This window comes from Phacochoerus africanus, chromosome 10, assembly GCF_016906955.1.
Source record: "Phacochoerus africanus isolate WHEZ1 chromosome 10, ROS_Pafr_v1, whole genome shotgun sequence".
Taxonomy (NCBI): Eukaryota; Metazoa; Chordata; class Mammalia; order Artiodactyla; family Suidae; genus Phacochoerus; species Phacochoerus africanus.
In genome coordinates this window covers 136836564-136863310 of record NC_062553.1, presented here as the reverse complement: position 1 = coordinate 136863310, position 26747 = coordinate 136836564, and the positions used below count along the sequence as shown (strand labels likewise).

General features: G+C 48.9%; 1 protein-coding gene across 1 annotated transcript in view; it reads right to left on the bottom strand.

Moving 5' to 3' along the window:
* The window catches only part of PRKG2 (protein kinase cGMP-dependent 2), a 100615-nt gene extending 74581 nt beyond the window's left edge, over positions 1-26034 (bottom strand). The window contains 2 exon segments of the mRNA XM_047799335.1: positions 15455-15928; positions 25857-26034. Coding sequence (XP_047655291.1) covers positions 15455-15915 — 461 coding nt within the window. The 5' untranslated portion in view covers positions 15916-15928; positions 25857-26034.
* Positions 26035-26747: the final 713 nt, after the last annotated feature.

The following is a 26747-nucleotide window of genomic DNA, read 5'->3' as shown; positions in this document are numbered from 1 at the left end:
AAAATGAGCTTAGATGAAAGGTACAACCCGTGAACTCCACTTCCAGGTACACACCCATCATATAAACCAAAACACGTGCGAAAATGTTCACAGCAGCAGGGTTCAAAACCGCTACACACCAGAATCAACCAAATGTCCACTGCGAGGAGAACTGATAAACTGTGGCCCAGTCAGACAGCAAACACTATATAGCAGTGACAATTAATGAGCCATTGTTCCATACGATGCCATAAATGACTCTCGCTACATAAACTAAAGAAGCCAGACTGTGGAGAGCCCATACTCTACAATTCCATAAAGTTCAAATAGGCAATCCTAATCCATTAGGATTATGAGCAGCTACCTCTGAAGTAGGTAATGGACAGGAATCAGAGGGAGAAGAAGGTGCTGATGAGGTTCCATTTCCTGGTCTGTTTGCTCGTTACATGGGCATGGTCACCTTATGACTGATGCACTTCAATAAAAAACTCATTTAAAACATAAAATGCTTGTCTGGCTTTGGAGGCAGAAGATCCTAGGTTCAAATCCCAGCTCTGCCACGTCCTAGCTGTGCGACCTTGGGCAAGTCACTTAGCCTTTCCAAAGCTCAGATGTCTCCTCAGCAAAGAGCTTAGTAATCATTCCTACGTCATAAGAATACCATGCACAGTAACCAAGATAAGGCGCCAATACGTGGCTAATAAGTGGCAGTAACAGTAGGCGTTGGCAATAGCAGTAGTTAGAGGATGCTTTTTGTGGGGAAAAGCAGGATGGGAAAAGTTCTAGACACCACGAGGAAACAAAGAGGCACTGCCAAGGACCTCTGCTCCATTCAAAGGGCCTCAACAGGGCTGGATCTCGAAGTTATGGCCAACCATGGCAGTATCCGCCACGAGCCTTTCGTAATCCTTTTATACCCCAAGCCGACATAATCAACATTCTTTGAAGCAATAAATTCTTGTCCTCTGAATTGCTCCAGGAAGTTTAATTTGTCAAAGTCCACAGACAGTTCTTGTTCAGCTGGGTCCTCCATCTTCGTGTTCTGGTCCTGTTTACTTGAGGCCTGTGTTCTCACTCCGTTTCTGTCCGGGCATACGGCACGAGTCTTCCAAGCTCTTTTGCACAAGGCTTAGTGCCCAGCAGGGACCAGGGACCTCCCCCTACTGTCCAGGATGTCTTGTGAGCACAGAGCCCAAGGCAGCTTTACCTGTGTGGCATTTCGTAGCCTTACACACAAAAAGAGAGCACAGTGGAGGGCCTATGCGTCGAGGGCCCAAGATCTAAAGCTGGAGTACCAGGGTTTGGCTCCTGATTCTGCCGCCATGAACAGTGCAACGCTGTGCAAGTCACTTCATCTTGAGTTTTCCCAGCTATGAAATGACAATAACCACAAAATCCACAGGTCGTAGGACTCTGAGAGTTAAGTTAGCTGGCACCACGGAGCGCCAAGAACATGGCCTGGCACACACAATGCAGTACTCTAGGGACAGCTGTCCACTTATGGGTCAGCAAGTCACCAGCAACTGAAAAACACTCACGTTAAAACAGCTCTTAGGGCGTTCCCATCGTGGCGCAGTGGTTAATGAATCCGACTAGGAACCATGAGGTTGCAGGTTCGATCCCTGGCTGCGCTGAGTGGGTTAAGGATCTGGCATTGCCATGAGCTGTGGTACGAGGCTTGGATCCCTTGTTGCCGTGGCTGCAGCATAGGCTGGCGGCTACAGCTCCATTAGACCCCTAGCCTGGGAACCTCCATATGCCACGAGTGCGGCCCTAGAAAAAGACAAAAAACAAACAAACAAACAAACAAACAAAAAAAAAGCTCTTAAAACTCTATACTTATGTCCATCGATAGATGATTGGATTAGGAAGATGTGTTATTTATACACAATGGAATACTACTCAGCCATAAAAAAGAACAAAATAATGCTATTTGCAGCAACATGGATGGAACTAGAGACTCATCCTGAGTGAAGTAAGTCAGAAAGAGAAAGACAAATGCCACATGAGATCACTTATATCTGGAATCTAATATATGGCACAAAGGAACCTTTCCACAGAAAAGAAAATCATGGACTTGGAGAATAGACTTGCGGTTGCCAACGGGGAGGGGAAGGGAGTGGGGTGGATGGGGAACTTGGGGTTAACAGATGCGGACTATTGCCTTTGGAATGGATGAGCAATGAGATCCTGCTGTGTAGCCCTGGAAACTATGTCTGGTCACTTATAATGGAACATGATAATGTGAGAAAAATGAATGTAAACATGTATGTGTGACTGGGTCACCTTGCTGTGCACTAGAAAATTGACAGAACACTGTAAACCAGCTAAAATAAAAATAAAAATCATTATCAAAAATAAGAAAAATAGAAAAATTAAAATCATTGTAAAAAAAACCCCTCCATACTTGAGAGCCACCTCCATTTACTACAGTGATGGTGACGCCTTCACAGTGTGAGACTCCTGACAATCCAGCCCCTGCCTGTGCAGCCTCCCATGCTCAGGGGGGCCCAGGCCGCCCGAACGGCCTGCGGGTCCCCAGTGCGCCAGGCCCGCTCTGTCGCCCGGCCGCCCATCCTCCTCCAGACCCGGCTCAATAGCGTCTCTTCTACAGAGAGTCCCCTCATCTCACCAAGCAAGGCACCCTCCCCTCGTCGCGCGCACCCATCTCAGACCATCAAGCACACAAGACTGCGATACATGCTAACTTCCGTTTCAAAGTCTCCTTGCAGAGACTGTGATCGGCCCCTTGCTCCATCCTCTTAACTAAAATCCAAAACTGCACCTGGCGCACGGGAGGACCCCAACAACACTGATGCTAAAGGACATCCGAATTCCTTCCCCTCGCGGAAAAGGCCCGGCGCAGGGACAAGCGTGCAGGTGGGAAACGTCAGTCACCTAGGAACCTGGCGCAGATAACAAGCAGGATAAGCATCTCTTGATTTCCTCCTCCCCCCAGTTTTTTGAGCAATAAAAACAAGAAGAAACAAAAACCCAGCTAATAAATGCACATGTTGCTAATCGGAGACCCCCGCATGAGAAAGATGAGGTCACTCCATGGTTAACTGGCAAATGAGCAGGACTTTCTCCTGTCAACTCTCTCAGCCTGTGTCGCGTGTATAATTAGGTACAGTTGTAACTGCATCATGCTTACTGTTACTTCAGGCTTACAACTAGCATTTCTCGCTCCCTTTCTTGAATGTGGGCCGATGATCCAATTCCCAGGAGCACCAGAGAACCGAGTTTAATAACGAGACGTTGAAAACCACCGAGACGTGCAAGAAAGTTCATCTGACACACGCGATGACACGCCACAGCCATATCGTCGCGGGGCTGCGGCGCAAGGAGGCCGGAATGACAGTCAGCAGCTCCCTTAGAGGCCTGTGACCAGCGCTGCTCTTAGAGCGTCAAGCTCAGTATTTCTGGAGTCAGCTGCAGGGAAGCCTGTCCTAAAACGAAATGGATCTCAATTGCCACAGCACCTTAGAATTGGCCAAGGACCTTCTGGAAACCCCAACACCCAGGGCCTGGCCTCACACCAAGTTAATCAGACTCCCTCGTGGCTGCACCAGGATGCTGTATCTTTTAAATACGCCCTTGGGGATCACAACGTGCACTTCGGGTTAAGAATTACAGCTGTAAACAAGAAGACGCGAGGGAGTCGGGGCTGTCCTTTCTCTCCAGCTCCCACAGCACTGGCGGCCAGGCTCCATAGAAGGCTCAACAAGCCAGGGATTGCGATTAGGGAATTAATGACTCATTAATTAACAATACGCCATGAATGTTGGTCTCAAGACTCTGCTATGTCTCATCCTCCGTTACAAGATAACAAGTAAATACGGGAAAGCACAGCCTTGCTCTCCTCTCCCTCCTCCCCGCATCCTACACGGAACCGGAACCGGCGTGGCTCTTAGGACCACGCGGTCACAGCAGGCTCAGGACTCAGGACTCTTTTGTTTTGTTTTGTTTTGTGTTCAATTATGGTAAAATACAGAACACAAACTGCCCCATCTTAGCTAGTTTTCAGGGCAGAATTCGCTGGCATCAAGCAGATGTGCACTGCTGTGCAGCCATCAGCACCATCCACCTGCAGAACTTTCTAACCTTCCCAGGCTGGAGCTCTGCCCCCATTAAACAATGACTCCCCGTTCCCTGCTCCTCCCAGCCCCTGGAAATTTCCACCCTGCTTTATGCATCTAGGATGTTGACTGTTCTAGGGAGCGAACATAAAGTGGAGCCACACACCATTCGTCCTTTTGAGCCTGACTTATTTCACACAGTGTCTTCAAGGCTCATTTCGGTGTCGCATGAAAGAGGAAGGGATTTCCCTCCTTTTTAAAGACTGGATAATATCTCCTTGTCCGTATACACGGCCTCCATCCGCGGGCATGCGGGTTGCTTCTACCTTTTGGCCCTTGTGAAGGTGCTGTCAGGAATACGCATGTTCAAGGCTCTGGCCTTTTCCAGGTGGCTTTACGGCTCTAGCACGGCCAACCTTCTCAGCTGGAGAATCCCACGGCAGAGATGTAAAAGGGGCTTTGGGCACGGTGTCAGGATCCTAAGATGGCCCTGTGATCGCTACCCCTTTGGTGTCACCATCTTATACAAACCCTCCCCCGAGCACCTGAACTTTGCTCCTGTGCCAACAGAACACGCCACGGAGAACATGGCAACTGTGAAGGGTGGGTCGCCGGTCCTTGTCAGCTAAGACACCTTCGTCACCCGTAACAAGAGCCTCCAGCTGGCCCTGAAGAAGTAGCTGCCCGCAGGGAGGGGACCCCGAGGGGCCCACGTGGCAGGGAACTCTGGGCAGACCTCTAAGAGCGAAGAGCGGCCCCGGCCGACGGCCAGCAGGAACACGCGGGCCTCGCTTCGGCCACCACGCGGAACCGAATACTGCCAACCCTCACGTGAGCTCAGCGGAGGCCCTCTTCCACTCGAAAGCTCGAGGAAAGACTACCGCTGTTGACACGTTGACTGCAGCCTGGTGAAACCCCAAGCAGATGAGCTGCGCGGCTGTGCCCGGACTCCCGACACCAGACAGAGGTCGTTTTCAACTGCCAAGCGTGTGGGAAGTCGTTATTGCATCACTGCGTTATTGCATTACGCGACAACAGAAAACCAATACTCCTGGGTTTCCCTGAGTCTCTAGTTCCAAGAAAGACTGAGGAGTATCACCTGCTCACGTCTTCACCCGCTTTTCTCACCTCATCTGTGGCCAGAAGAGACCGGAAGCTACAGAACTTTCTTCCCTTCAAATTTCCCAGAGCTTGATCTACAAGCTTAAAAAAGACCACCAAAGCTGATGCTTGGGATTTTCTAATTAAAATTAATTTGTCATGACGGAGTTCCCGTCGTGGCGCAGTGGTTAACGAATCCGACTAGGAACCATGAGGTTGTGAGTTCGATCCCTGCCCTTGCTCAGTGGGTTGACGATCTGGCGTTGCCGTGAGCTGTGGTGTAGGTTGCAGACGCAGCTCGGATCCCGCGTTGCTGTGGCTCTGGCGTAGGCCGGTGGCTACAGCTCCGATTGGACCCCTAGCCTGGGAACCTCCATATGCCGCAGGAGCGGCCCAAAGAAATAGCAAAAAGACAAAAAAAAAAAAATTAATTTGTCATGACAAAGAGATACCCCTGGAAGGATTAAAAGGAAACAGGGTTTCCTGATCTCGCATACTTGAATATGAATTTTATGTATAAGATACCCTCTGGTTGTTCCTGGTTATGGATCTCAAAAACCAAACAAACAAACAAAAAAACAACACCTGTAAAACAAGTCTGCAAGGAAACAAATCTACAACTCACCAATGTGTCTAAGAAAAGAGAGCATGACTGGGAGCAGACACATTATCTTAAAATGAGACTTTAAAGAGAGAAAACAGGTTTAGTTAAAGGGTAATTACAATAAATGTATCTTTTCATATAGAAAGCGCTTTCGGAGCCTAAAAACTGAAAAGCTTCTTTCCTTGGCTTCAGATTTTATTTTGTCTTCTTGGGAATTCAATTGCAGTCTAAACCCTGGAGAAAGTCAGGTGACAGGAGCTGAGCTGCTCAGGCTTTGCAAGGAAAAGGGAGGCTCCCTAGGAAGCGACTGCTGGCAAAAGGCAGTGGTGATGCTTCCAAGCAAGGATCAAAGGCCACTGTCCTCACCCCATGCTAATTCCACCACAGTCTTTCCTGGGAATCCAGCAAAAAAAACGTGCAATGTCCAGAATGGCATGAAATGCACGTGAGTAAAGGAAAAAAACAAGTCAGGAAAGAGCAGCCCGTTTCAGAGGACACTTAGAAGCTGTGAGTGAGGAGAGCTGGAGGCTCTGGCCAGGGCCCAGGAGAGTGGTTCAAAGCAGGGCTGCCAGAGTTCCCTCTGTGGCTCAGTGGGTTAAGAAGCTGACGTGGTCTCTGTGAGGATGCGGGTTGGACCCCTGGCCTCACTCAGTGGATTGAGTATCCAGCGTCGCTCCAAGCTGCAGTGTAGGTTGCAGGTGTGGCTCACATCTGGCATTGCTGTGGCTGTAGCACAGGCTGCAGCTCCAGCTCCGATTTGACCCCTAGCCTGGGAACGTCCATATGCTGCAGGTGCAGCCGTAAAAAGGAAAAGGGGAAAAAAAAAAAAAAAAAGCAGGACTGCTACCTACTACAGTCACCTGGAGTAACTTATTTGGAGGCAAGCAGATTCACCAATGGCTATAAATATCTTACAAATTAGTAAGATAGCAGGCAAAGTCTAATGAGTGTAGGATTCTGAGTTGCTCCAGTTGAGTGGCAGCTGTCTCGGTATTGAGGTGAAGATACACGGCATTGGTTACTATGGGCTAGTTGCTTCTGCTTGGTAAACCTCAGAAAATCACAGTCACCCGTCAGGTTTGTTGTGAAAATAAATGAGATAACACCGTGTGCCAGGCCCATCATAGGTACTTTACAAACTGGTACTGAAGGCCAGGGGCTAGTCTGATGCTGGGAGTGGAGGAGGACGAGGGGCAAACAAAATAAAACCCTAGGTGAGAAATGGGGGAGAGGAGACGGAAAGAACTACAGAAAATAAAGGGAAGAAAACAAAATTAACGGAATTCAATAATTGTTTGCTGAACTGAATGCGTTCATTTGAAGGTGTAAAGGGAATCTTTCTAGCCAAGGCCATTGGGTCAAAAACTGCTGTGGTTTTGCGCAGTATGAACAGATCAGAGAACACGCTGTGACCCAGGAACCCAGGAACGGGGCCACCAGGCGAGGGGACGCGGGCTCCGGGCGGCTGGCGCTTAGAAGCAGCACTTCGATTTTTTATTCTTCACAACAGCGAGTCCCGGGGTCCTGAGGGTTTCCTGAAGCTTAATTGCACATTTTCCCCAACACCTAGCAACTGACAGACTGGAAGACGTGACGATGACGCGAGAAGGAGCAGAGGGCGGCTATGAGGTGAGCAGAAGGTGATGGGGGGGGGGGGGCGGGGACCAGGCTCTTCGGCTTCTGGAGCGAAGACGAAAAAGCGGGAAGGGACGGGGCCTCCGCGCGCCTCCCCTCCCCCTTCCTGAAGCCAAGCCGCACTGCCCATCTCCCCCCGCGACCTGTGCCAGCTCTCGGGTGTGTGCGCACGCGCGTGGCGGAGACCACACTGGCAACCCTGGCCAGCCTTCTGAGCTTCCACTTCCCCTTGGGTCCAAGGTTAAAGCCGCATCCCCCTCATCTCATGAGGCAAGTCTCCAGCTTCCACGAGGCGATGCACGGAAAACAAGAGCCATCTAGCCACTGAGCGCGGCGGTCCCGTGTCTCCCCTCCCCGTCCCGTCCGTCCCCGGGTAGCCAGCTCTGAGCTGGACGTTTCCCGCACTTTCTGGCTGCAAAACTCAACCTTCCGGTTTCAAACCCCCTGAGGACTTCCACCAGACCCGCGCCCAGCTCCCTTCCCGCGCAGCATGCGAGCCCCCGGGACACCAGGTCACCGCAGACTGGCCCCTTCTCTTCTTCCGTCCTTTTTGTTTCTCGGGCGCCTGTGTCACTTTTTCGCTCTTCTGAAGACTCGGGTTAAGGCAACAGTATCTACAAACGCAGATGATTTGTTCGCTGCCCAGCTGACAATTAAGAGTCTATAATACTCTTCCAGGCTTTCATCATCTCCGTAACAGCTACATACAGAACCTCTCATACGGCAACATCTAAGTCACTATTTCGTGGAAGAAAAAAAGGGGTGCTTCCCCTCCTGCCCCCAGCAAAGTTCTCCTCCAATGCAAACTGCTACCAGGGCAGCACTTTCTGGAAGCACCATTTTCAAGGGGAAATAACAAGACCAGGGAGCTATTTGTAATCACACGAAAAGAAATGAGAGTGTCCGGCTGTGTAGCACTGGGAACTATATCTAGTCACTTAGGATGGAGCAGGATAATGGGAGAAAAATGTATATACGTATGTGTGACTGGGTCACCTTGCTGTACTGCAGAAAACTGATAGAACACTGCAAACCAGCTATAAGGGAAAAAATAAAAATCATATATTTAATTTTTTATAAGACTTTCCAACTAAAATATAGAGTCGTCTAAGTTTCATCTTGGTATATTTTAATTGTTAGGACAGACTTTTTTTTACTGAACTATAGTTGATTTCCAATGTTGTGTTAGTTTCAGGTGTACAGCAAAGTGATTCAGTTATATACGTATTCTTTTTATACATATATATAATTTTTCTATGTATATAAAATTTCTTTATATATATATATTCTTTTTCAGATTCTTTTCCATTAGAGGTGCTCACAAGATATTGAATATAGTTCCTTGTGCTATGCAGTCAGTCATTTAGAATAGACCTTAGGTAGACAGCAGATTTTCCGGATATGAATCCTGGTTCTGACATTCAAAGCTACGTAAGCTTAGGCCAGTTATTTAACTCTGCATGTCTCAGTTTCCTCATATACAAAATGATACAGAGTCATCCCACCTGCAATGACTGCAATACCAGAAACATCTCTCTTACAGGTTTGTCGTGAGGATTAAATAATCCACTATTTGGGAAGCACTCAGAGTGGCGCCGGCACGTCAGTAGTGACACGGAAATGCTGTCATCGTGACTGTGGTCATTACGATTCCACAGAAGCACTTCCGCTCCATGAAAGAGCCGTGTTCCTATCATGCGCAGTCACGTGCTTAGCGCTGCTTTCGAGGGGAAGCACAGACAACCACACACACACTCTTCCTTGATGTTTCTCCAGCTCTTGTTCACACGGGTGACTCGCCAGCATTTTCCGCCTTGACCTGTTCTGCTCCTGGGCCGGGAACGACAAGAGAGGCTCACGGTCCTTCCCAAAATGAGAGTCACCCTCTGCGGTCGGATGGCACGTCTTTGCTAGAACAGTGGTTTCGGAGGACAGTGTAAGCCTTCCCAGTGAGAGGCCGTCACACCAGCAACTTGCCAGATGTCGCTGATCAGTCTGCCGGTGGAGCCCCAGACATTCCGCTCGCGCTTCTAATTTTGCCTCTGCCGGTGCTGAAGTTGGCTAAACAACGTCTCCATCAACAGAAAATTTAATTTCAGTAAAAGATCTGACCTCCGGATGCCTGGTTGCCTTGGTGTTCCGGGCAGGTCAGACATGGACAGAAATGCAATCTGAGCGCTCACTCGCCCACCCGGCCACTGACTGTCAGGTCTCGGCCTTGAGAAGCCCTGTCCTCACTCCAGAACCCATTCGCGCCCGTCCGCATGTGTCACCGCCTGTGCCATCAGTCAGATCAACCCGTTCTCCGTGTCCATTTTACACAGGCCTGAGCTCTGAGGATCCGGCACGTGGTGGTGACTGAAGGGTCAGCTCAGCTCTGCTCTGCTTGGAAGCAGCCAGGAAGCACCCCTGCTCTTCCTACCAATCAACGCGGCGACTGGTAGGAATAGCAAATAAAGCAGACTGGAGTTCCGCTGTGGCTCAGCGGTAACGAACCCAACTGGGATCCATGAGGACATGGGTTTGATCCCTGGCCTCACTCAGTAGGTTAAGGATCTGGCGTGGCTGTGGCTATGGTGCAAGCTGGTAGCTGTAGCTCCAATTCGACTCCTAGCCTGGGAACCTCCATATGCTGCAGGTAAAAAATTAAAAAATAAATAAACGGAGCAGACTGGTGCCCAAAGTAACCTGCTGCGAGGCCTCTGACCTGTGTGGGTTAAGAACACTAGTATAGACAAATAGGATAGGTGACCCCCAAAGGAAGAAAGCCAGATATAACTTCCTTGACGTAAGAGAAGCCACTTTAGGTCTAAGCCGTTTTGTGATCTACGCCTGGCCACAGTGCTTGTTCTTGACCAGGCCAGGAAATAACCATTTCAGAGACAGTAAATCAGCTGTCAAGATTCCCAGTGCAGTTTCGGAGGCAAAGATTAGTCTGAAGCATTCTTGAGCTATTCTGCAGGAAATAAAAGTCCCTTGAGCATCAACCTCCAGACCAGCTGGAACCTAAGGGATGATGGTGCTGCTCTTTGCTGACCCTCGAGATTTCCACCCACTAAAGCCAGGACCCTGCCCGTCTTTGCCCCAACGCTCTGCTCAACTCTCCCCTGTCCACCCCCTCCACAAACATGCACGCGCAGCCCAAGCCCCTCCATAAATGCCCGGGCACTCTGAGCTTAAGACTTCCCCAAGGTGGCTGCTGAGGGAGGGGCCGCTTTGGGAAGTACCTCTGGTGTTCTCCTTCCTTGCTGCAAATAATAAATCCTTCCTTCTCCCAGTCTTTGGCTTGGCAGTGTCTTTGGCTTGAGGCGACTCCAGCCTGGGGGCAACGCTAGGCTTGTAGAGGGAAAGAACTGATTTCAAAGTCAAGAATCTTGGATCCTAATCTTGCTCTGCCTCTTACCTGGGCCTATTCTGCAACAACCCTGCACCTGTTTCCTCACTTCTCCAGTAAGAGGGGACGTGTGAAACGGCCTCGAAGATTCTTCCAGCTCTCAAGTGTTCTGAGAGGCACCAAGACACGTTTAAGTCAGAGATCAGAGTGTCTGATCTACTGTAATGCTCTGACTCATCATGATGTCTGATACTTGAGTGAGGCCAAGTACCTATAATAAAACGGGTGAGTGCCCATGCAGCTGTATGCTGCTGAAGATCTAAAACGGTCAGTGGGCACACAGCCAAATCCAGCAATAGCCTAAGACAGACAGCAGGTTGTGTGCAGCCGAAAGGTCCTTCCACGTGGCATGCACCAAAATCCGACAAGCTCATTCTCATTTTCTGGGGCTTTGTCCTAAGACCGAACACAGGTGTTATTCTGGCCTACGAAGTTTTCTCAACCTTTACGAGGTCTTAATTCCCATCTCGGGAGATAGAGGTTATAGTCAAAACCACATAATCTAGAATTGCAATATTCAATACGGTGGCCATCAGACACATGCGGCTATTTAATTTTAAAATAAATTGCAATTAAAAACTCAATTCCTCAGCGGCATCAGCCACATCTCCTGTGCTCAGTAGCCGCGTTTTGCTATTGGCTCTGCCATGGTGGACAAGACAGCGCAGAGAACATTTCCATCGCTAGACGTGCTCCCTCAGATAGCAAAGACTTATTCTAGAACTCCATCTTAAAAGGAGACCCTTGAAAGTTCTCTGGTGGCTCAGCAGGTTAAGGACTGGGCATCGTCACTGCTGCGGCTCAGGTTACTGCTGTGGTTCAAGTTTGATTCTGGGACTCAGAACGTCCGATTGCTGTGGACGATGTAGAAGAGGAAGGAAGGAAGGAAGGAAGGAAGGAAGGAAGGAAGGAAGGAAGGAAGGAAGAAAGAAAGAAAGAAAGAAAGAAAGAAAGAAAGAAAGAAAGAAAGAAAGAAAGAAAAAGAGGGAGGGAGGGAGAAAGGGGGAGGGAAAGAAGGAAAGGAAGGAAAGGAGACCCTTGAATTTTGCAAGAGACAAATTTCCAGAGCTCTCCACTGCCATTAGAGCATATAAGTTCCTCCATTTAAAGCAGGGAAGTGCAACCACACCATTTAAGCTACCCCTTCAGACCCTACAAGTACACTTGCTGGGGTGGGTACAAGACAACAAAGAAGGCACGTGCGGACTGCAGGGCCGTCGCTGAGTTCACTCGCCGTTTATAATACACCTGAGCACAGGAGCCTCGGCAGCTCGGAGACTGCTGCAGCATGGGGTTTAGAGGCTCTCATGAATCCCCAACTCTGAGCCCTCAAATTCCAAATCTACCATTTCCCCAAATGTTATTCTCTGATTTCCTTCAGGACGCCCTACCTCCCTCACGCTGTTGACTCTACAGGAAGGCTGGGAGTCTCTCCTTACTTGTTTCTTTTATTATTGTTGCACCCAAGGCACGTGGAAGTTCCTGGGCCAGGGATCGAACCCATGCCACAATCTCAGTTTGCATCACAGGGGTGGCGACGCTGGATACTTAACCTGCTGCGCCACAAGGGAACCTTCTCCCCTCACTTTCTTGCTCACTGTTAAGCATTCATGAGGGAGACATCCTTTCCGACAAAAAGACTGAAAAGCCATTCATTCAATGGCTTCCAGATCCAGCGTGGAGGGGGCACCTTATCCAAATTGTCACTGACATGCATTAGTAGAAACAAATGTCATCATAAATTCAGTCAGAAAACTTTATGAAGTTCAACAAATAAATCATGAGAACCTGAGAGTAAATGAAGGTACCATTTTGACTTACAGCTTAAAATTCTCTTAACTCTAACAGGCACTGCTTGGAAGAGGAGCCAAACCAACGGACCCTGTCCATCACCCTTTTACCAGTGAATGGCACTCATCTTTTCTAATGTTCTGACTTCTGGCAAGCTGTTTCTTTCAAAGTCTTTGATAGACTGTATAAAGGACAAATAAAAATATCCAGACTTTACATACGGCTCTTCTCTAAAGCTGGAACGACTGGAAAAAGGAACATGGATTGTAAAATTGAGCACTGTCAAAAAACTGGAAAACTTTAAATCTCTCAATTGATCATGTTAGCTACCAACGTCTACTCAGTTATTCGAGACTTGTGGGGAAAGACACTTTGTAAGAGAAATTGCTGGGAAAATTGAGGCACAAACATCTGCAAGGAAAAAGAAGACACAAACCAGTCAATGAAAAGAGTGGCTGCCATATTCTAGTTAATGTTTCAATTTAGAACTAAAGGCTATAAGAAGGCATAAAGGAAATATGAAGACATACATGATCTAATTTGTCTCTTTAGGACTTAATCATTAAAGAATCAATTATCCTGTCTCTTCATCACGTCCCAACACGAACTGGGCCCGTTTGGCCTGCCTTTATGATGGATGGGGGGAATCCCTGCTAATTCTTATTCGGGGACTATCTTGTCTTTCCTCTCCTGCGCCCCAGGGGGTCTGGTCCCAAAACTAACTGTGCCGAGCTACTGACCTCTTGGCCTGGTTGTGGCAGAGCTGAAAAAAAGAAAAAATACGGATGGATGTGTGCTTGGACTGTTCTGCTACCAGGAGGACGGTGTTTTGCTCAAGATGGGTCTGAGTCTCTGGAGCAAAACAGTTGAAAATAATCTCCATGTATGAGGAGAGAGCTAGTGGAATATGTAGGAGGAGGGTCAAAGGGGATGAACGGCTAGGAAATTCCCTCACGCTCTCCTCCACAGAAAAGCACGCTGCTGTCTGAGACAATTTTTCTAGCTAAACAATACATTGTGCTTATTTACCCATATATAAAGTATACACACATAATATATGTAGTATGTATGTGTGCACACGCATAATATATAATTACATATAATACATGTAATTATTATGTGCGCATGTATTTCTTAAACATCAAAAGAGAACCCTACAACGTTCAAGGTTTTTTTACAAAAAGCCTCAGTTTGCAAGCAACATTTATAATTTCTGAATTCATATTATTAAAAAAATAAACAATTATTATTTTCATAATAAGGACAGACGAGACCTTTTTCTTTTTTTTTTTCTCTCTTTTTTTTTGTCTTTTCTAGGGCCGCACGTTCCCAGGCTAGGGGTCTAATCGGAGCTACAGCTGCTGACCTACGCCACAGCCAACAGCCACGCCAGATCCAAGCTGCGTCTTCGACCTCACGGCAACGCCGGATCCTTAACCCACTGAGCAAGGCCAGGGATTGAACCCGAAACATCATGGTTCCTAGTCAGATTTGTTTCCAGTGACCCCCAGTGGGAACTCTGGATAAGACCTTTCTAAGCCAACTAACAAATAATCTCCTGGCTTTAAACAACTCCTTTGAACTTAATACTAATCAGATTCTTTCAACCACAGAGTATTATGACTAATAACCCAGCATGACTTGTTTCCTTAACAAATATTTATTGATCACTCACTATGTGCCAAGCGCTGTCAACAAACTGATGAATGAAACCTCCCTTTACAATCCTATTGTCAAAATTAATCATTTATTTGTTTAAGTCAGACCCTTTATTTCTTTATTTATATTACTTATGTGTGTCAATAAATTAAAAATTGTTTCAATTTCACAAACCTTGCATGTTGCAAGAGGGATTCAGGTTCAGCCAAGATATTATCAACACAAAAGACTGAATTTAACGAATACATTTTTTTACTCGTTTAAAAATAGTGCAGAAAGGAGACCCCAACGCATGATGTCTCCAAGCCATCTTTCCCAGGTAGGGAATTCAGACTCCACCCAGAAAAGAAATGTGCCCACACATGCATACAAATACTGTGGGAAATATTGTAAATATGTAGTGAGTCCTCATTTTTAAAATTAATTCTGGCTTTTAACTGTCCCTTCTGCCTGAAGGGCCTTCCCACCGAGTCTGTGCTCCCTGTCCTCCCTCGGGTCTCAGTTACAGGTCACCTTCTCAGGGGACCATCCCAATTCTGCCGCCTGCTTGTCCTTTTCTCCCCGAATCCCAGACCCCACCCGCTCTACTGCTGGTGCCATCACAGCATGCATCTTAACTAATAATTACTCAAGTTTCCGCCTGTACTACCTCCTCACAAGAAAGCCTCTGCGTCTGTGCATCCGCTGATACAAACTCAGCATCTAACACAGGGGCTGGAGGAGGCCAGTGTGCAACTAAAGCTGGGGGGTGAAGGAATGAAACGATCCCTCTGGGAGGTTCCCACGGACCCCTTTTTCGTGACACCAGCAGACTAAACGCTGAGAAGTGGTTTTTGCCGTACATATTCACAGGGCAGTGTGATCTGTGAACACCAGCAGGTCCGCTTCCACAGGAAGAGAGAAGGGGCCGATTTCCGCAAACTACTTTTTCCCTCCCCTGGTGTTTTCAAGATAGTGGAAAAAGGACTTTCATACACGCAGCTCCTTGGTTTTACAGATCACAAATGAAAGCCCAAGTGAAACACAAGTCTGGCTTCAAGAAGAAGTTCCCCTCAAGGGAGCTCCTGTTGCAAAACGATCCATTTTCGGAGGCCCTCTAACGCCCAGTCTGCAAGGGGCGTGTGTGCTCCCCGCGGAGGAAGCGAGGTACGTATCACCGAGTGCTTCATAACATGAAGGCGCCCGAGTCCACAGGGCACGGGAACCTCTTACCTGGAGTCCTTTCTGACTCTGGCTTTCTCAAAGGAAAATTCGGGGGGTTTGTTGAGGTCATAGGTGCGGGAGGTCGGCTCAGCAGACACTCCAGCCTTTGCTCCCCGCCTGCTGTGCAGGGAGACCAAGCCGGAGGCCTTGCGGTGGACCTCCAGAGGCACTTTATCCGGGGAGGCCTGCTGCGGGCTTCCTCCCTGCATGTGCACCACATCCTGCAGCTTGTTCAGCTGGATGCACTTGTTCTGGAGCTCCTCCGTCAGCTCAGCAATGGCCACAGTCTGCTTGGACAGCTGCTCTCGCAGCTCCTTCAAATGGTACTCCCGCTCCTGGATCTCAGCAGCCTTCCTCCTCAGCTCCCTCTCCAGCTCTGTCACCTTGCTCCGGAGGGCGCTGGCAGTGAGGTTCCCAGCGTGGCCATCTGGATTCTTGGAATGTTTGGGTTTCACGGAACCATTTCCCATTTTGCTTGAGGACCTGCAAGAGGGCACAGAATTGGCAATTACCTGGTGGAGCTTCACCACCCAAGAGCCCCCCGCCGTTCTGTTTCAGCAACAGAAACAGGAGCGCTCGTCGCTGTTTGATAGGCAGTAAATACCCGACACTTCCAGAAGAAACGCTATGGATGGGTTGCCTTGGTCCCTCCGGGAGCAGGAGCTGGCACCTGGCTTCCTGCCCCCATCGTGCCCTCATCAGGCATAAGCATCACACCTAAGCCCTTTGCACAGAAGGCCTGCCTTACCTGCTGCTCTCTCTGGGGGTTCTCTCGGGACGGCTGTCAAGAGCATCGCCACAAAACTGCGGCTTGGACATCAGCCTGGCCGAGGCAAAACCCCAACGAGCCGCTAGGGCAGCAGAGGCTTGTTAATGTCCCCACTCTCCCAGCTCCCTGCGCGGCTACGCTAAGGAGCCTTCTCCAGATTTAGAAAAGAACACATCTGCATCCCCCGGAGGAGGAGGCCTGGTGCTGCTTTATTAGCGCTTTTCTCCTGCCGGCGGTGCCTGTGAAGTTTGACTTAGAGAAGTCAAACAATGCTCGCTGTTAAAGAAAACTTCTGGATGGCAGTTACTAGAAGGTAAAACAGAGGTATGGGGGGCTCTTCTTCCTCCTCTCCTTTATGTCCTTTATGTCCTAAGGCTGAGAAGATGACAACCTATGGGGCAAGCCTGTTCCTGTCCTGGAAAAGAACATTCTCAGTGGAGGTGCCAAAGTGGTCACTCAACCAGTGAGTCCTGGGATGTGATACACAGACTGCCGGTTACGAGGCACGATCTTAGTTGACTCAGAAATGTTTTTAGTTCGGTAGTTATGCATTTATTTTAACATTCATTACAAATATAAATAATTGGCACCCCAAAACGTTGACGCGCAGTTGGGTATTTTGATTTACTGAGTCAGTCCAATGAAAATAGAGACGATACTATCTGCAGTTAATAAGCTCTTATGGGCAAAGTCAAAAATGAGTCCTCAAAAAGCTGAAGTCTGGGAAATACTGCTTTGATTAATCGTCATGAGGTAGAAGTCTTCTCGTCTAAATAGGCTAAGCTACTTCTTTCTTTCCTTTCCTTTTTTTCCCCTGCCAACCAGCAGCACGCGGAGTTCCAGATCAGATTCGAGCCACAGTTGCGACCTACACTGTGGCAATGCCAGATCCTTTAACCCACGGTGCCGGGCCAGGGATCGAACCTGTGTCCTGGTGCTGCACAGACGCTGCAGATTCCCTTGCACCACAGTGGGAACTATATGCCTAAGCTATTTAAACTCCATGCTGGAATTCCCGTCGTGGCGCAGTGGTTAACGAATCCGACTAGGAACCATGAGGTTGCGGGTTCGGTCCCTGGCCTTGCTCAGTGGGTTAAGGATCCGGCGTTGCCGTGAGCTGTGGTGTAGGTTGCAGACGCGGCTCGGATCCCGTGTTGCTGTGGCTCTGGCGCAGGCTGGCGGCCACAGCTCCGATTAGACCCCTAGCCTGGGAACCTCCATATGCCGCAGGAGCGGCCCAAGAAGTAGCAAAAAGACAAAAAATAAAATAAAAAATAAAAAAAATAAATAAACTCCATGCTTTCGGAGTTCCACTGTGGCCCGGTGGCTTAAGACTCCAACTGCAGCAGCTCGCAGTGGGTCAGAGGACCCCATGTGGCCGCTGCTGTGTCTGGGTTGCAGCTCAGATTCAATCCTGGCCCAGGAACTTCCATGTGCTGCGGATGTGGCCTAGATAAATAAATCCCACGCTTCTGCATGTGCAATTTTTGACTGCCATCGTAACCCAAGACACTTGAAAACCAAGTTTGACTTACTGCTCATTATCTGACATTTGAAGAGCTAGATAGATCTTCAAAGTTACAAATGCTGCAGGGTTGGCCCTCTTTCTCTCTCTCCAAATTCCCAACTCAAAGCGAAATGAAACACTTAGACTAATTTCATGAGCTCCAGAGGACTCATCATGACCTCTACAACAAAGACAAAGACACAAAACAGCCTCTAAGTTTCAAATAGATGCAACCCAACAGCCCATGCGGGTGGCCCAAGACAAATGGTCCAAACAGAAAATAAATGCTCTTATAAAAGTAATTTTGCAAAACCCAGACATTCCTCATAGAATTCAGGTTCAAAGTCGTCATTATGAAACATTACCTCCAGCGAGTTGCCTTAATATGATGCAGAGATGTGGCAGGTTTAACCTTTAAGTTTCTGTTGACTTGGCAGCATTTCCTATTTTTATGTATTAAGAATGTATAAAAAGGTTAAGGAGACTAGAATTCAGAGACGTGGCCCTGGACACCCTGGCTACCTGAATAAGAAAGTCAGAAGATGTCAGCGTGGGACCTGAAAATAAACTTGACGGGGAATGGGAACAACAGGCATGAGAAGGGTGCCCCCCAAAGGGGCCTTAAATGACTGTGCGCGCGAGCTGCTCACACGCAGCAGAGAAACATCTAGCTTCGCTTTCTGGTTCATGGACAAGCGTTCCTGGTCCGAGGCAAGAGAGAGGGAGGGCGCGGGCACAGGAAGAGGAACTGCTTTATAAAAAACAAGACCTGATTAAGTGTCACGTACTCTATCAGGGGCAGAGCGCCAGGGATTTATGGTCAAGTGTGACACAGAGACCAGTTCCAGCAGGCTCAGAATCATTCGTGCTCCATGTGCGGAGTCCAAGCACTCCATACCAATCCAGTAATTTGACAACGCGGAAACCCCGTTAGGTAGAGGTGGTTGAATTCTCCCCAAACACCAACTCTTCTCCAGTTTTAACGGAGCCAGTGGGAAGCTGCGTTAAGTCTTTTGAGCTATTCAGAATTCCAAAGAGCGGTGAAAACTGGAGTAGCTAACCCATCTTTCACGTCACTAATTTAAGACAGGTAAGGTACTGAATGACTCAGTATAAAGTCTGATGTCTTCGAGTTCACGCATTTCAATTCTGGCATCCCTCAAGCCCAGGCTTTGAGCGTCTGGCTTCATAAAACCTAATTAGCCTCCCTGCTTCCTGTGTATCAGTCCCTAAGACAGACAAGCTATTTCCAAATAGGTACTGCTAGTCACGATGGAGCCACAGGATGAAGCTCCATCAAACTAGCAACTATAGGTTATTAGAAACATTCTTACAGCCAGAGAACAGCTTACAGAGTAATAAGAAACGAGCTTGGAGATAAAGATGAGGATTTTTTTTCCTTCCAGTTGTACTGAAATATGATTAACACACAGCACCGTATGAGTTTAAACTGGACGGTATAATGACTTGTCTTACATGTATTATGAAATGATTACTACAATAAGTTCAGTGACCATCCATCATCTCATACAGACACAAAATGAAAGAAATAGAAAAATTTTTTTCCTTGTGACAAAAACTCAGGATTTTCTTGCTTAAGCACTTTCACACAGACCATACGGCAGTATTAGTTATATTTTTCTTGTTGGACATCACATCTCCTATACTTACTCATCTTAAAATTGGACATTGGTATCTTTGGGCTACCTGCATCCACCTCTCTGCACCCCCACCTCCAGTAACCACAGGTCTGATCTATTTTTCTATGAGTCTGTTTGTTAGTTTTCGAAGGGTAATGAAGTAATAAGAACGAGCATGGATACAAAGATCGGGGTTTAATAGAAGCGGTGGAGGCAAGCCAGCCAGGAAAGGAAAAAAATCTGCCTTTTTTGAGCTGTGTAACTTTCTATAAATTATTGAGACTCCTTGGTTTTCTAATCTAGACCGTGGCTCTAACTATACCACGGATAATTATGGCCATGCAGGTGTCATGAAGATCATGTTTGTAAGCCATCCTGAGCATCGTCTGGCAGGCAGGAGGCAGCCGGCAGCTCTTACACTATGTGACTGGCAAGGTACCTAGTGGCTTGGGATGAAGAAATATCCAGAGAACATCATGACTGGGTGGGAAGACGTCTAGTAGACTGGATGTCTTCCAGACCAAAGGTCTTTAAAGACCAAAATTATTGCGGGCAGGGGAGGGAGCATCCTTGCTCAGTCTGGATGAAGGGAGGAAAAAAGTTACTCTGGAACAAACACCCTGGGAAACCCTCCCAGCTAAGGGAAGCCCCACCAAATGGTCACAACTAGAAAGCTTCCTGAATGACCCAGCCCAGGTTCCAGCACTGTCAGAACCCCTCCTCTGTAATTCCCTCACGTAACCCTCCGTGTTTCCCCACCGCACTGAAATCCTTAAACCAAAAGGGCCACCTCATTATCTTCGAAAGCAAAAAAGTGGTACCCTGTGGAGGGGGTTACCTTCCGCATCAGGGACAGAGCAAGGAATATAACGAGTAGTGGCATTTAGCAAGAGAGGGGAAAGCTATAGAAACTCGTGAAAGATTGTTCGTTTAATCTCGATTTAGGAAATGTCATTTACAAGAGGTAACCAGAAAAGGTACAGGAAAAGCAAGACCAACTGTGCAAGCTCTTGCAGGCAGATTCACACCTGACAGCCCAAGTGGGGGAAATTAGCCTTGGCTGTCCGTTTTTCCTCCAGCCCTGAGGTCGTTCGAAACGAAAATCTTGGCTCTGATCCAGATGGTATCTATTTTTCTCTCTACCCATCTGGATTCTGATATATATATATATATATATATATATATTTATATATTTATACCATAAAATGGTATAGTGGTGGCTCATGTTATAGACCCAGAGACCCAATCCATGCACTTTCACTTAACCTTTAAATGCCCCTGGCCATGACATTGGGCATGAGTGTGAATAACAGAAGAGAGAGACAGACACAGAGAGAGACTGACAGGTACAATTATGCCACATGTCCTTCGGAGCTGTTAGACGGTTAAAGGAGATAAACCGTAAGAATGTAGCACGATGCCTGACACAGAGTGTGCTTGATAAATACTAAATACTAGTCTTATGACTGTTAACATTATTTACCCAATGAAATAACTCAGTTTAGTAACTTGGGGGGGGGGGGCACACCAAGGGCATGCAGAAGTTCCCAGGCCCAGCCCAGGGATCAAACCCACAGCACAGCAGTGACGAGGGCAGATGCTTAACTGCTAGGCCACCAGGGAACTCCAAAATAATTCATTTCAGTAGCAAAATTTATTGATCAAAAAGTACGTACTAAAGCAACAAGATATTTTAGGAGAAAGAAGTCAGAGTGCTGCTACTACCAGACTTTGAGACTTACTCTAAAGCTGCGATCCTCAAAACCGTGTAGTGTACTGTTGAAAGGAGAGACAAACACATCAATGGTATGAACAGAGAGCCCAAAAACAGACTCACAAAAATGGAGTCAACTTATCTTTGACAAGGGAGCAAAGATAACTCACTGGGGAAAGGCTAGTTTTCCAATAAATTGTGTGGGAAAAATTGGAACTCCACACACAGAAAAAAAAATGAATACAGACACAGACCTCACATCTTTCATAAAAATTATCTCAAAATGGATCAAAGTTGTAAAGTAAAACACAAACTGTAAAACTGCTAGGAGACAGCACAGGAAAAAAATCTAAGGGATCTTGGCTTTAGTGATAACTTTTTCGATAAAACAACGGTAGCACAGTCCATGGAGGAGAAAACTGATAGGCTGGACTTCATTAAAATTAAAAAGCTCTGCTCTGCAAAGAACACTGTCAAGAAAAAGAAACAGCCAGCCAAGACGACGAAAAAGAATTTACAAAATACCTGTCTCATAAAGGATGACTCTCCAAATACACAAAAACTCTTCACAGACAACAATGAGAAAACAAACAACCCCGCTGAAGAACGGGCCGAAGGTCTAAACAGACACCTCCTCAGAGGAGACACACGCGCACGGCACGTAAGGATAAGAAGAAAGATGCTCAACATAGACCACTGAGGAATCTCAAGTTAAAAGGAGGTACCATGATCCCTGGTATTTAACCAGGTGCTACGAACACCCAAGCCCACACCGACACCTGCACGTGGATGTGTACAGCACGCGCAACTGCCCAAACGCGCAAGTGACTAAGAGGTCCTTCCGTGGACGGATGAACAAACACACTGTAGTACATACAGACAGTGCCAGCTCACAACTACGGAGCCCCGAAAAGACACGGGGGAACCTGAAATGCATGCTGCTGAGCGAAGAGGCCAAGCTGTAAAACCAACATTCTGCGTGATTCTGGCTCCGTGACATTCTGGAAAAGACCGAACTTGGAGACAGTAAAAAGATCAGTGGTTTCCAGGAGACTGGGGAGAGGGAGAAAGGAAAGAATGGGTGGCACAGAGGGAACTTTAGGGTAGGGAAGCGTCTCTGCGCGATACTGTTATGGGGGAAACACGTCATTGCATGCATGCTTGTCCAAACCCACAGAAGGGGACAACAAAGAGAGTAATTGCTAAGGAAATATGGACTTTAGTTAATAATTTTTCAATACTGGCTCATGGGTCATAACAAATGCACCTCATTGATGCAAGAGGTTAAGAACAGGGAAAGGGAGGGAGACCGTGGAAACGCCTCCATACTTTTCACCCAATTTTTCTACAAATCTAAAACAGCTCTAAAAAAGCAAGTCTATTAATTAAAAAACAAAACAAAACACGTACTGGAAGTGAATGCAAGAAAGCTGCTGGCGTATTCAGGAATCAAGCTGAAACAAATGATGGGCAAAGGGGAGCGATGAGAAGTGAAGCTGAAAAAGTAAGATACTGGAGCAAAACACTGAAAAACCTCCTCTGCCATTTATAGCATCTGGGTTTTGGTGTAGGTCAAGTTTGTTTGTTTGTTTTCCCCCAAGTTATAGCGTCAGATTTGTCCTTTAGAAAAATAATTAACTTTTTTGGCAATAAATATGGACTGGAGCGAAAAGAGCTTAGAGAAAGACAGACAAAAAAAATAAGAGTCTATTGCATCAATCTAAGTAAGAAGGGGTGAAGACGGGGTTAAGGTCAGAAAGAATCCCAACCCCATTCTAATACCTTGAACTCAAGTAAAAAATGGAATAAGCTCCATGGTAGCCAGAAGAGAGACACATTATCGTAGGGTATTTGGTAAAAGCTATGGGTACAGGCAACTCTGCCATTTCTTTCCCTTCAATAAATCATGAGAAGTAGAACAGATTCTTTTGCATGATATGGGCAGGTTACCCTGAAGTCAAATGACTCCCACTGGCTTCTAGGAGTGGTTTTCCACTTCTAGTAGATCTGAAGCTGCTGCATCTGGTGTTAGTCAACTTTGTCTCACCAAATTTCTTCTAGAAAATCATTAGCCATCACTGAGTACACAAAGCCCTGCTGCTCCTCCCTGAAGCAACCACAAGAGTTGTCCTTCTTAGACACAACTCAATTGCATGTGGATTCCGCCGTGAAAAGCGTCTGTCCATCTGACTTGCGACTGTTGACATGGGACTCGGTTTTGAATCCACTGCTTGTTTTCTCTGTCCACAGCATCTTATTTTGGGGAGTAATTTTCTCTTGTCAGGCATTCATATGAGCTTCTTCTCATACCAAAGTTTCAGCTCCTCCTGAGGCATCGCCTTGAAGTGCCCCCCCCAACACATACACTCTGCAGAATGTTTATAGTTTTATAAATGCCACATCCCGTATGTTCACTGCCAAATGTAGTACCATTCCATTCAGCTATTCTGGGTGTGCCACAGCAGCAGATAAGCAGACAAGCACGCAGAAATATGATTTTATAGGTGTAGGTCCGGAGAGGGTAGCTGATGGAATTTGAGTGATGATAAGAAGGATAAAGAACTGGAAGTTTCCACTGTGGTAACTGGGTAAGAGACGAGTTATTAACCCAAGTGAAGAGCAGATTCAAGGAATACGATGGTGAGTTTAGTGAGTTAGTTTTAGCAGTTCGAGGAACCTGTGGAAACTTTAAGGTCAAGAAGTTCAGTAGGCAGGAAGAAGCAAGGGACTAGAAAATCAAAACGGGGAGCTAAAAATACTTGGCAATCCGAAGGAGAGGCTGAAGCTGAAGAAGCAGATGAAAGTGCCCAGGAGACTGGCCAACGAGGAGAGCAGCAGTGTTTAGGGCTGTAGGGCGTCTGAGAGAAAAAACGAGAGATGCTAAGAAGCCATTGTATTCGGCGGGGAGAGGACGTCAGGGATTAACTGCAAGGGCAGAACCTCTGACTGCGGTGATTAAACGCCAGCACCCCCGAAGGAAGTCAAAAAAGATGCCAGTGTTTTGATTTTGGCCGGCTGGGCGGAAGGCAGTACTATGAACTCATTCATTCATTAAAAATGAATAGAGCACCATCTACGGGCTAGGCCCTGTGACACCGACCACAGTCGAGAGAAGAAGCACGCTTTGTAGAGAAGGGGCTGAGTCTGGATTTATATTTGTTGAGGCTGAGGTGCCTGTGGGTCTTCAAGGTGGAAATGTCCAGCAGACGGTAGCAAAAGAGACAAGGGCAAGACAAGAGCACATTTCATAGAGGGAGGAACTGAAGTCCCACTTGAAGAGGAGACCACCAAGGGAGGGGGGGGGAACAAGGCAGGCCTCTATTGTTATGTATGTACATTTCGATGGTACCTGCGGATATTCCCTATAGGAAAAGAGGAGGAGGAGATGCACAGAGCACACGTGGCGTAGGAACAGTCGCATCGTCAGAGATCTAGAAGCATCCTCAAAGCAATGAGATGTTCCAGGGGCGAGCAGGCTGCAGCTCACATCCCACAGGCACACAGAGCAAACGCCATCAGAGGGGGAAATACTGACTCGAGCATTTCACAGATGAGCTGGGACAGAAACCACCTCACAAAGGACCCCGGGAAGAGCTGACACCAAGAGCAGGGACTTCAAGATGGTACCAAGGTTCATGTGATGGGCTTTTGGAAGTAAAAACTTGAAAGTATTTGTAAGCCCAGGATAAGGAACCAGTGAATATAGAGAAAATGAAAACAGAAGGGAAGAGGGAATAATTGATAGGACGATAGCCTGGAGGAAGCAAGACAAGATGGGAGCAAAAGACGTGGGCAGCATCCAGGCACCATATGCCTCTCTGAGAGGCGAACGAGCCTCGCTGGTAAGGACAGCAGCGCACTGGAGGGGAGCGTTTCAGGTACAAGAGACAGATCTCTGTGCACCATCTTTTCCTGCCGTTTATTCTCCGTCACACAACGCTCCAATGAAGAAGAGGGCCTCTGCGTCTGCAAAGAGCATTCTCCACCGTATTAGCCCCTACCCTCCTGGGTAAAACTACACAGTAGTATGGGCAACGGCTACTGTGAGGGGACGACCGCCTTCTCTACGAGTTACATAGAAAACTGAAAAGGAGACAACATCTAAGGAACTGTTGGCGGACGGGGGGGCTGGCAGGTGTCTGCTGCTCTCTTCCTTTACGACGAAGCCCCTGGGGAGCTCGGCAAGGAGGCGAAGATCAAAGCGTCGTCCTTTCTACCTGCTCCTTCGGCCTGCGTACTTTCTCTGCCTTCTCGGCCAGGGGCGCGGCGGCTGTGCCTCCGCACCCGAGTGTTTCTCAAACTTGAACCCCTCGTGTTTTCTCTCAGCCCCACATCGACGGGTTCGTTTCTGCCTGTGCGTCGTGTCTTCACCATCAGGAGAAACAGCAGGACACGTGAAAGCGCCTCAGGGTGCGGAGAAGTACACAGGACACCCACACAAGTTCACAAGTCCTCGCCGAGTCCCGCTCTCCTAGCAGCTCCCCGGAGCCCGGCGAAGCGGCGCCGGAGCGCACGCCCCGACCGCGCCGCCAAGCCCCCGCCGGGAGCCGCAGCCCCCCGGCGGCCCCGGGGCCGAGGTCGCCCCTCCCGCCCCGAGCCGAGCTGCTGGAAACAGCCGGGAGGCTGCGCTGCCTCCCGAGGCTCCCGGGTCGCGGCCGCCCCAGCGAACGCACCGCGTGCGCACGTCCCCAGGCCCGCAGCCCGGGCGGCTGGAAGCGAGGCGCCGCGCGTCCCCGCGCCCCCCGCGCCCCCCGCGCCGGGCCCCGGCCCGCGAGCCTCACCAGACAGCCGGGCGCGTTCCAGGTGCGCAGCTGGTCCCCTGGGCGCCGCCGCCGCCGCCACCCCTGCGTCTCGGCGGCCGCTCCCTCGCCGCCCCGCCGCCGGGCGGGCGCGGATCAGCGCAGCGAGCCCGGGCGCGGGGCTGTCGGCGCCGGCGCTCGGGCGACGTGGGAGCCGGGGGCACCGGCGAGCGCGCTGCGGGCGGGAGCTGCGGCGGCTCGGGCGCTGCCGCCTGGCTCCTCCGCGGGGGCCGGTGCAGAGGAGACGCGCCAGCGGGGCGGGAGGGAGGAGGGAGGAGGTAGGGAGGCGGGAGGGGAGGCGGGAGGCGGGAGGCGGGAGGAGGGGAGGGAGGAGGGGCGGGGGTCCGCCGGGCGGGGCCGCGGGCCGGCGGGGAGCCCGCGTCCCTGGAGCCGGGCTGACCGCGCGCCCGCGCCGGCCCCAACCTTTGCTCCCTCCCGAGACGCGCCCGCGGCGACAGCCGCAGTCTGCACGTCCTACCCCGTCCCCGCCGGAGCCAGCCGCTCGAGCAGGGAGATAACAGCGGGGTTGTAAGCAGGTTTCTTTTCAATGTTAGTGTTATTATTTCTGTCTCGAGCGTGTGGGACCAGGTCAGAGGAAAGTTCAGGAAGACGTCCCCCGTTTCCTTCCTCCCCCCCCCCCCCGCCTCCCCCAGTCCCCCAGGGCTGTGTTCACTGCACGCTCGCGCCCACCTGGAGGGCGCAGACGGGCGCACGTACCCTGGACGTGCTCGCCTCTGTCACACCAGTGCCCGTCTAGAAGACAGGTGACCGCCGTAACTTGCTTCGAGGTGGCCGGTTCTCATGACGCTGGGGGCAGAGATGTGACCTGAGTTTCAAGGGACCCTCGGCAGGCCTCCGTGGGTCTGAGGCAGG